The 11414-nt window shown below is 41.1% G+C and overlaps 1 protein-coding gene across 1 annotated transcript; it reads right to left on the bottom strand.

Annotated features, from left to right (window-relative positions):
• Nucleotides 1-2947: 2947 nt before the first annotated feature.
• Nucleotides 2948-9721, bottom strand: rdh14a (retinol dehydrogenase 14a). Its single transcript, XM_052024176.1, has 2 exons — nucleotides 9003-9721; nucleotides 2948-4108 (listed from the first exon to the last, which is right to left on the bottom strand). The coding sequence occupies exons 1-2, from the start codon at nucleotides 9351-9353 to the stop codon at nucleotides 3485-3487; spliced, it is 975 nt and encodes a 324-aa protein (XP_051880136.1). The 5' UTR covers nucleotides 9354-9721; the 3' UTR covers nucleotides 2948-3484.
• Nucleotides 9722-11414: the final 1693 nt, after the last annotated feature.

The following is an 11414-nucleotide window of genomic DNA, read 5'->3' as shown; positions in this document are numbered from 1 at the left end:
GAAGATGGCATTGGAGTTGTGCTTAGCCACAGTCATGTGTGTATTGAGAGTAGTGCAGGGGACTAAGCACGCAGCCTTGAGGTACACCTGTGTTGATGATCAGCAACAAGGAGATGTTGTTATCAATCCTCTCTGATTGAGGTCTGCCTATGAGGAAGTCGAGTATCTAGTTGCAGAGGGAGGCCCAGGTCATTTTAGCCTTGATTGACTGCATTATTAGCACATCTCCAAAAATGGGATTCTTAATACTGCATATTGATTTTCTGTAATCATTCATAACATTTGCACTTCTTACAATCAATTCCTGATAGCTTGAAGGGTACTCTTTCCTTATCTTCATGGGCTTTTTTCCTGACAGCCTTTTCTTTCAGTAAATAAACTATTCTGTTACTATAAGTTTTTGATTTATTTTAAAATATTTTTAACTGATGCGCTTCAAGTTTTGAACCAACACATTGGGTCTGTTGAACATTCTTAATGTTGGTGTTGCTTTCCAATTTTATTAGGCAACAGTGATAATAAACAGTTCCAAGAATCTGTAAGTCATTGACCTAAAACATTAAGATTTTTTCACTTCACAGATGCTTCCTTATATGCTAAATGTTTACAGCATTTATTGCTTTTATCTGAAAAACTTTATTTTCCAGCAACAAAGATCACATGTTTATTTTGTTACTTTCAAATAATCTCCCCAGCTAACAGTTCTGGATCAATTCTGGTGAAGACTAGCTAAGGTTCATGGTAGAGAAAAAAAAGCTTACCTTTCTTTCTCCTGCTGAGATGAGTTTGTAGGCAAACAATCCTTGCTTCCAGGTACCCTGAAGCCAAAGATTAGAAAGTTCCGATAGTCATATCTGCAATGCTGCATTATTGTTAGTGACCTTCTTGCTCTCTGATACCAGTGACAGAAGTTTGCTCTCTAGTAGCTCTTACCCACTTCAAGATGCTAATCCCGCTTTTGGTTCCAACCGTGCCTTCCGTTCACCATATTCTTGCTGACAGTTACAAGTTAAACCAGTGTTTTAAATCTAACTAAATTGAATGCTTCAGATCTTTAGAATGCATTTACTTTCATATTGACTTCCCACATATGGACTTTATTTTAACTTTTTATGTTATGATCAACTAATGATTTTGTGAAAAGCAAAAGACAAGTTATGCCTTTTCAACATCACTGGAAAAAGGTAAAAATATATTTTAAGCAAGTGCAGAGGCAACAAAAGTGGAAAAAAATAAAGGGAAGATTCATATTAGCATGAAAGGCAGATGTTAAATGACAAAAGGGATGATGGTGCAGGCATAAGGGGATAATAATTGGTTAAGATACTAACAGCAGCCCAGGTGAGTAAACTGAAAAAGCAGTATATTTTGAAACTGAACTCAGTGTTAAGTACAAAGTGCTGTGACGTACCTAGGTGAAAGCTGAGGTGATGTTTTTTTGTTGACATTCGTTGGCTGAGGATAGGAAGGCCAGAACGGGAATACGAGATTAGAGAGGCTACCAGAAACTCAGTCATGTTTACAAACAACAGCGATACTCTCCAAAATCATCACCCAATTTGCAATTGGATTCCCCAGCGCAAAGATTGGATTGTGAGCAGTGAATACAGTGTGGCATATCTTCACTTCAGAATATTGAAAGGGAAAGACAAGATGTATTTGGTGGCAGGAGTAGGCACAAGGTAGCAGAAATAGATAATGAATGTGAAAGATGGAAGGTTACATGAGAAATCCTACTTTGATTTGGGGGGGGGGGGAGAGAGAGGGGGAGGCATGGGATGATAACATAAATGCAGGAAATGGAGCAGTCAAAGGCCATGCCAAGAAGTGGAATCCTTGGGTGAGTTAAAGATGCACCAAAAGCTAAGAACTTTGTCAGAAGAGATGCAACAGAGTCAAGGAAACTGAAAGGAGAAGAAGCAATGGGAGGAGGAATAACCAAGGTAACTATGGGAGTCTGTATGTTTGTAGTGGATGAAGATTGAAAATATTGATTAACTCACAACCATCAGATATGGGCTGAACAACATTTTTCGCCACTGCCACCTTTCCATTCACATGACTGTTTAAAGACTATAAAGCAAGGTGGTTGGTTCTAACAGATCAGGTTGTCTCCTCTAAACAGACAGCATTGCTTCGATGATTGTACTTCTCTCACACATCTGGGAACTTTTGTAAAGTCACTTGAATGTGAGAAATATCAGCTTTCCAACTGAGGCACCACCTTTGTGCCTGTGTACCAAAGGAACTTCAGACCCTCCATCTTTCTTAAACACCAGTGAAACTGAATTTTTTCTTCCTAAAGACATAATCGTAGTACCCTGCCTGAAAGTAATCCCTTTAAAGCTTAAAATACATTGCCAAATTACGATATGGGGGTCCTGACTTACAGAAATCTGATTTTAAGCAAGTTCTCCCAGACTCTGCTCTGATGTACAGTACTTGAACCTCTTCACCAGGAAGCAATGCAGAGATCACCCAGAAAAAATTTCAGTGCCTTCTCCAACCTCCAGGTAGGATCAAAAGTTACAAGCCCCTAACTACCTCTTGTTAGCACACACTTTTCTATTAAACTGCCGATAGTTTTCTTGCTGATTAGCAGACAGCTACCCCCGTTACTTCACCCAGGCTGCATTCAAATATTTGTCACAGATCACTTGATGGTAACAACTCCTACCACCTACACTGACCTTCCCCAATCAACTCTTTGCAAAACAGTCCCCAAAGATTGTCAAGGCTAAGGATTTCACGTTATGACTTGAGGAAACTGTTTCTGACTTACAGGAAACTTGTTTTTCAGGAACAGAACCCTTACATAACCAAGGGACCCTCTGTACTTCAGAAAATGAAAAAAGATGTATAAAAGCACAACAGAAACACTTTCCTATCCATGACACTGCTTCAATTGAAGATATATTTTCAACTTATGAAGTACAAAACAGCAGGCTTTAACATTAGCTTTCAGGAACAGTATTTATTTAGTAAGTGCTACAAAGTTTGTAGTAATTTAAGCTTTTTAAATTATGCTGAGAGAAAGGCTCGATCAGTCAAACCTGCCAAACTGCAACAATAAATGTCAACTAAACAAAGCTGAGCACTACCATTACCTAATAGGGCAATCCCTTTTTCTTTAGAGTTGTCATGTGTTGGAATGAGGTTTTTAACTTCCAATGCAACAACATTTGGTTATCTGGTGTAAAGCAGCAGGAGTCATTAAACTGACACCCATTTAAATAGTGCATTCTGCAATTTCATTAATTTTGAATCTTATGGAGTAAACCAGTTGCATCAAACAAGCCAGTTCTCAACACATAATTTTGATATCATTCCCTGTAACTTGAAATTTCAAAGATTTACTTTAAACATTTATTCCAGGCTGAATTCACTGGCATAATGACTGTTTTTCACATATAAAGCCACTTTTATTTTTAAATTCAGTTAAGTCAACAATCTACACAAAATGTATATTTACAGCACAGAATATTTACAGTGGTGAGATCAGCCCCACCATTTTCGCACTCTCATCCCACAACTTTGTTGCAACTGCATCATCCATTGCTTTAGGCAATAACTCCTCCCGCTTGCAGTCTCCAAAATATTCTCCTGACACCCCTTCAACTTCAGGAGATGTAGCCAAGTAGAGAGAGGTCTCCGCTCCTTGTTCTGGCGTTTTAAAGAAAGCCCAGGACACAAACTTGAAGATTGGTTGTCCAAGTAAAGGGATTCTGATGTGTCTTCCCAGGTTTGTGCGTACAATGCCTGGGTGTAGCACATTTGCAGTGACACCAGTACCGTCCAGACGTTTGGCTAGTTCACGGGTGAACAGGATGTTGGCCAGCTTACTCCTGCTGTACCCAAAACTTTTGTTGTAACTTTTTTCACTGTTTAGGTCATCAAAATTGATCTCACCATACTGGTAGAGCTTGGAAGACACCACCACCACTCTGCTTGGCGCAGACCGTTTGAGGAGGTCAAGGAGAAGATTGGTGAGAAGGAAGTGTCCCAGGTGATTCACCCCAAACTGCATCTCAAAACCATCCTCAGTTTTCATGTAGGGACACTGGAAAATTCCAGCATTATTGATGAGAACATCGAGCCTTTGTTCTTCCTTATGGAGAGAAGAAATTAAAAGGTATTTTTCATCCATGACATTGATGCATTGCTCACACAGAAGCAATTCTTAGACCTTTCTCTGAATGATCTACTCATGATCAAAAAAAAGCTATAGGAATGGGAGTGAATGACACTTTTAAGAAAGGCAGAAATGGAAGATATCTTTATTAGTCACATGTACATTGAAACACACAGTGAAATGCATCTTTTGCGTAGAGTGTTCTGGGGGCAGCCCGCAAGTGTTGCCATGCTTCCGGCGCCAACATAGTATGCCCACAACTTCCTAACCCGTATGTCTTTGGAATGTAGGAGGAAACCGGAACAAACCCATGCAGACATGGGGAGAACGTACAAACTCCTTATGGACAGTGGTCAGAATTGAACCCTGGTCGCTTGCGTTGTAAAGCATTACGCTAACCGCTACACTACCGTGCCTGTCCTCACACTACTGTGACTGCATTATGGAAATATAAATGCACATAGACAAATAGCTCTCATTACAACTAAGAAATTGTTCAAAGTTAATAAAAAGCATTGTGAATATGAGCGATTAGACAGGTGTCATTGTTCTTATTAAGTGAAAATATAAATTGTTTGGATGCAAGTGTATTGATCATAGGTGAAATATCAGTTTTCAATATGCCAACAATTGTGCGTGGAGCACTTGAACAGAACTCAAGTATCCCTTACATGTTTAGCAGAATCACTGTGCCTATATTTAAATTTTATTTCATTCCAAATATGGCAAACTCATGATTGCTATTGATGTGGCTACTCTTTTATGAAAACAAACTGTAACCTAAAAATTAGCAAAAGTACAAATGGTCTTGATAATTTGTCCAAATTTTCCATCTCAGTAATAGTAAAAAATGTCCACTCACTCAACTCTTGATCAATTTTACTTACAAAATTACACTGTGGAAAACTTCAATGGGCTATTCCATCTGTACATTACACTAACATGTACTCTCGCCTGAGCAGGGGGAGGGATTGTACCTGCAGCAAAAAAGAACTGGTTCTGTGGTTCAATCTGTGGTCGGTAATTTTAGTGTGTGGACAGGGGAAAGAAAGCCTGTAGACTTAGTGGGATGATGCTAAGAGAAGGTGGGGGTGTATATAAACCTTATACAATATATTATCCATTTAACTTCCGTTATACCATCACCTCACTATAACCTGAGGTTTGGCTGGCCCCCAATCAACATGATGCGACAACCTAACAGCACATCAGTAAGAAGAAGTTTATATCCATAAAGAATCCCAGGAAAACTAAACCTCTAAAGATATAAAGAAAAAAATAAACTTAATATAGCAATTTGAGCTATTGTTATCTTGGTTGTGGATCAACAACTTGTGAAATTGTGTCCACATGTACAGCTCTGAAACAAGGAGCAGACCCCCCCACAATTCACTCTCAGTGGGCGAGTAATTAGTGGTTCGTTGAGTGCTGCAATCACCAAGAAGACCATCTTGCCCCACCGGAATGTGGTCATTAGGATGCATGTTTTAAATTGAACCCTATATGGCCTGCAACTTGAATGGAAAATGTTCAGACTTGATAAAATCAAGAGTTTACACACAGAAGAGGGATTAAGAGGATTATCTACAAAATCAAACAACACTGCCAAATGGCAATCGCATATAAACAATAATATTGTTAACAGACCCATGATTTAAATCACAAATTTTCCATTTCACTAGTGGCGTCTAAAACAACTGTGTTGTACGCATTAAACAAAAAACAATATTTAACATCAGAGGCAGACTCAGGAACAGATCTCAGAAACATAAATTTCTACCCTTAAATAATTTATTAGGAAAACAGATATGCAATCTTGTTGGACAAACTAAACTGAAATTTTGTTTAAAGGTCATAAGTTAACAAGATTCTGTGAAAAACACTCTCCCACATCTTTAACAGCTCAATAGACTGGGACAGTTCTGCTCAACTGAAAGGAGGTTTCACGTCTTTAAAAAGGGAGTTAAGCCCGATTTGGGAAACTGCACACACTGGTAACAGAGAAGATGCTTGTGGGAACTCTGAAAGATACAATATTTTAGCTAGGAGGAGCATAGGTTCAAACAAAGACAGGCCAGATTTTCCTGTGTTAATAAAGCAGAAGCTAAGTGTTCCCTGTTATCATAGGGTAAATCTGACAGTAACTTCCAGCATTTACATGAATTTCTGCTTAGAAGTATCTGTGAGGATTCTTCAGTCTGATTACTTGAAGAGTCTCACCACTGCTTGGCAGCGCATGGGCACTACATTGAATCTGACACTGGAATAGCAAAAATTCCTGATGATAAACTTGCAAAGAAGTCACTTGGGAACCACATACTGAGTAAATGGCCAAAGCCATTCCTTTGTCCCTCAGAGGAAAATCTAGGGAATGCATCTTCCACATTTTAATGTACTTTTGAAGCCGACAATTTGGTGGATTAAGGTGAACCAGTATCTAGTCTCAAGTTTTACTTCCAGAAATGTTTTTCCAACAAAATTAATGCCTTTGGTATCGGTGATCCATTCATCCTGATTGAAAAATGGTCAGAAGGCCTTAGACAGAAAGCATTTAGAGAATTGTGGTATCCCACAGGGTTCACTGTTGAACAGTTGCTCTTATATTAATTACCCATGTACAGGTAGTATGGGCATAATCTGCAAGTTTGCAGATTTTATAAAGATTTGTGTGGAAATAGAGAATAATCTTGAATTGTTGGGGGGACTCAGTTTGTAACTGGCAAATGATGTAGTACATGTGGGCAGGATGAATGATGACCATATGTAATGTTTCATGGAAGTGCATGAAAAAGGCTGAAGAACAGGTACTGTAGTGCAAAGATCTTAGAAGATTAATGAGGAATTCATAGGGCATGGTTTATGATTAGGGAGACAGTTTGTTCCAGGAAGGAGCAGAGATCACAACTTACATGGTCACATTTAAGTTATATGTAAAGAAGTTGTTTTATTTCCAAAGAATACTGAGCATCTAGTTCAAGCTGCCAGTGTGTCTGGTAGATGCAAATTTGCAGTTCTGGTTTATTTTCCAGTAAGGTACAAGCTCCATTTATTACCCTGAGTGTTGTGTCATTAGCTCCAGCACCAGGTTACCTTCAATTTCTGGCTATCCAGCATCTTCTACCCCAGCTTTTATTTATAAGAAGTTACATTCACAAGATATTGATTCAAGTTATTGACCCATTCCTGTTTATTACTTATACTGTTAATTCTATTCCCATTTATTTCCTTCCCTCATTACCCAGCAGCCTTGGGTTGTGATCATGAGCTGAGACATTTGTTCTAATCTTAGTTCTAATTTATTCATCGGAACCCAAATGATTCCACAGTTTTTAGCCCAGGTCTGGATTCTTTCTCTCAGTTTTAAGGTATTCAGTCCAAAAATATTAATTAAGTATTGGCTGAATGATTTTCTCTAACCTGTGATGGTTATCAATGATTCAATGTATTTAAAATAAAAACAGAAAACACTGGAAACACTCAGCAGATCAGGCCGTATTTGTCAGAGGAGGAGTTACTGAGGGGCACAGATGATGGAATGATAGAGGGCTTAGGATTCAGTATGAAAGACTGTCAGCCTTAAATGAGAACAGTTTCTCTCTCCACAGATGCTGTCTGACTTGCATTTCTACCTTTTCTGTTTCTATATCCAGATTTCCAGCATCAGCAGCTTTTTACTCCAGGATATTTACATTATCTTGGGGTATCATTCCAGTATTCCTGATCCTAAGTAGGGGTGTCAACTGTGCTTTCAGCACAGGAATATCAATTACCCTGTCTCCACTAATCACCTGACTGCCACCACCACACACCTCCTGTGATCTCCTCCACTGACCCACTCCTAGTCAATATCCGCTCTTGCACATTTGTCCACTATAATTCCAGGGTCACCGCCTAGTCTCCAGGATAATTACCATAGATATTTACCCATTTATTAACATAGTTCCCAAGGCATTTTTCCAGTCCCTAGTTTATCAACTCGTATTTATCCAATCATTACTTACTAACGAATATTTAGCCTGTGTATTTAACAGACTGGGAATATTTATCAGGCCTTTGGGATAGCCACCACACCACTCCTATAGTATTTGCACAACATTTACCCAAAACCAGGATCTTATCCAGGATCAGGTACTTATTCAGCCCAGGGTATTTATCCACTGTCTAGACATTTATTCAGGTTCATGTATATATTGTATCAAGTATTTATGTTCCAGGTGAGGCAGAGGATCACCTGCACCTCTTCCAAGCTGGTCCACTGCATTCAGTGCTCACAATGTAGCCTCCTCTGCATTGAGAAACCAAGCATACACAAGGCGACTGTTTTGCCGAGAACCTGCGCGGTGTCCTCAACGGCCATCTCGAGCTTCTGGTTGCACGTCATTTTAACTCCCCTTCCCACTCCCACTCCAATCTGCTGTCCTTGGCCTTCTCCATTGCTACAGAGAGCCCAAGTGCAAATTGGAAGAACAACAGCTCATATTCTGCTTGGGTAGCCTACAGCCCAACAACATGAACAGTGAATTTTCCAATTTCACCTCACCACCCCAACCTGGCACTACCTGCCTGTCATCTTACACCCCTCCTCAATCATATCGGAATCCTTTCTCACTGCTCCCCTTCTCTTTACGCTTGCCATCTCACCTCTCCACTCTCAGTTCTGATGCAGGGTTTCAACCCAAAAGATTGACTATTTCCTTCCTCCCACAGATGCTGCATGACCTGCTCAGTTTCTCCAGCATATTGTTAATTCTCCCGCCCAGTATTTCCCCAGGTATCTATCCACTCCCAGAGCCCCCCTGCCCAGTATTGCCCGGGTATTTACCCACCCCCGCCCAGTATTGCCCGGGTATTTGTTTCGCCCGCCCGTCACCTCGATGATCCGCTGGCAGAAGCTCCGCACCGAGCTGAGGGAGGCAAGGTCGAGCTGGCGGACCAGCACCTCCCCGGAGGCCCCGGCGTCGCCCTGCTCCTGCGGCCGGATCTCACGGGCCGCATCCTCGGCTGCGGCTGGGTCGCGACACGCCAGGATGACCCGGGCCTGGAGCCGCGCCAGGCCTGCCGCCGTCGCCCGCCCAATGCCGCTGTTGGCACCGGTCACGATCACCGTCTTTCCGCGCATGGAGGCCGTGGCCAAGGCCGGCAGGCGGTCCGTAGCGCCTGACATTAGCCACCGGGCTAGGAAATAAGCGGCCGTCAGCGCGGTCACTGACAACAGGAACATCCAGTGCCTCACGGCCGCCCTGCAGTGCCGCCGCCCGCCGCACGGGGCCAGTCTGGAGTCGGCCCGGGGCAGCTGTCAATCAACCCGGGCTCATATCGGCCGCTCGCCATCCCTGCAACCACTTCCGTTGTCCAGACTCCAATATTTATCCAGGGTCAATGCACTTACGTGCATACCCAAGTCTGGGGTAATTAACTGCCATGCACTGCCCAAGATCGCTAGAAATTGCGGAGGGTTGTGGACACAGATCAATCCATCATGCAAACCAGCCTCTCCTCCATTGACTCCATCTACACTTAACGCTGCCTCAGGAATGCCATAATTAAGGACCCCTCCCATTTTCTCTTCTCTTTCCCATCGGACAGAAGTTGGAAAAACTTAAAAGCACCAGACTCAAGGCCAGTTTCTATCTCACTGGCATCAGACTTTTGAACAGTCCTCTCATACATTAAAGATGAATTCTTGATCTCCCAATCTAGCTCATTGTGGTTCTTGCACTTTATTTGTTGACCTGCACTGCACTTTCTTTGTAACTGCTACACTATATTTTACATTCTGTTTTCTTTTTACCTCAATGTACTTATGTATGACATGGGTTTTTCACTGTATCCTATGGGTGTGTCCAACACCAGATGGCTGAATCAGGCACTCTGTATTGAGCTTCCTTGCAGTATTAAAGTATCCGGACAGAGGAGATGCTTCAAAAATGTTCTCAAGTGTTTCAAAAATATGTAACATTCTTTTTAATTCATGAAAACCCCTACCGCTTGACCACTCAAAATGAAGAACCCTGGGTCTCTTCGAGAGCACCAGTAGCCAGCAAAAACAGTAGGAGTACAACATTACCCAAACAACCCACCCACTCATCAGGTACTGCCTGTGTAAGAAACTACTGGTCCAGCAATGCCCTGATTAGTGACCTCCAAACCAAGAGAAATGAAGTGAAAGCAATTCATCCAGAAACCCTGGAGAAAACAGGCTCCCAGTAAAAACAAGCACCACCCCTGCTGATTCATGTATTGCCATTCCGAGCATCCAAGACTGTGTTGAGGCCTGGATCCTAAATGTCCTTAGTGATTTTGTGCAGCTTCCTGGTAAAGCTGCTGTCTGGCAGATATCTGAAATCCAATCCCTAATGGGAATAGTCCCTGCCGGTTACATTTAAAGAAGGTGATCGATCCTGGCCTACAAATCTTAGCAGTTGTATCTCTGCATTTACAGATTTTTAGCCTAAAACTTACAACTATAAAGGTGTTTCATGCAATAGTTTTCCTATGTGCAATCCCAGAAAACAAAAGAATGCAGGCTGATTTGCCAGATTTAAAAAATACCAAACAAGGCCTCCAAAAGTTGAAAACTGGGAACAACCGTTATTATAAGCCACTGACTTGAAAGGCCTAGTTATATGTGTGTTGTAGTTTAAGAAAAATATTGGGGTATGATATAGCCTGATGGATAAAATCCAAACATTAAAAGGCACAAAATATTTTATGTATGTTTGGGCTCATTACTGAAATCGTTGAATATTTTGCATAAAATTCTGCATTCTAGTTATTTTTAAGTATTTGAACAATAGGTTTATAATCCCAAAAGAAGAAAAATCTAAATGGTATTTTAATTTTCAGAAAATCAAGAAGACCATTGCCTTCCAAGAACTGTATCACGAGGCACTCCATGCCCAAATGTCCTGCCAAAATTTATCGAGTCACTATACTACCTCTGAAACAAGATCACACTGTATTTCATCCAGCTCCTGGACTTAAGAGACACTTTGTCCTTCCCTCTGAACCTCCCTTCCCCAGTCCATATTGATATTCTTCTCCCTCTCCATTTTCAATTCACTCATCATTCTGTATATTATGTTTCACTTCTCTCATGTTCTGCTGTTCTGTGCCCCAATTAATGTTGGCACTCATTTAAAGATAATGTAAATAACAGTAAAAAAAAATCCTACAAAGTACTACTGATGACTCCAAGCAAAGCTGTATTCATTTACATTCCCTTCTAGTTTCCTGTTGCCACACCGGTTTTCAATCCAACTACTTTCTCATCCGTTATATA

The sequence above is a fragment of the Pristis pectinata genome, chromosome 10 (assembly GCF_009764475.1).
Source record: "Pristis pectinata isolate sPriPec2 chromosome 10, sPriPec2.1.pri, whole genome shotgun sequence".
Taxonomy (NCBI): domain Eukaryota; kingdom Metazoa; phylum Chordata; class Chondrichthyes; order Rhinopristiformes; family Pristidae; genus Pristis; species Pristis pectinata.
The sequence above is the reverse complement of the archived record's forward strand: the minus strand, read 5'-3'. Positions and strand labels throughout refer to the sequence as shown.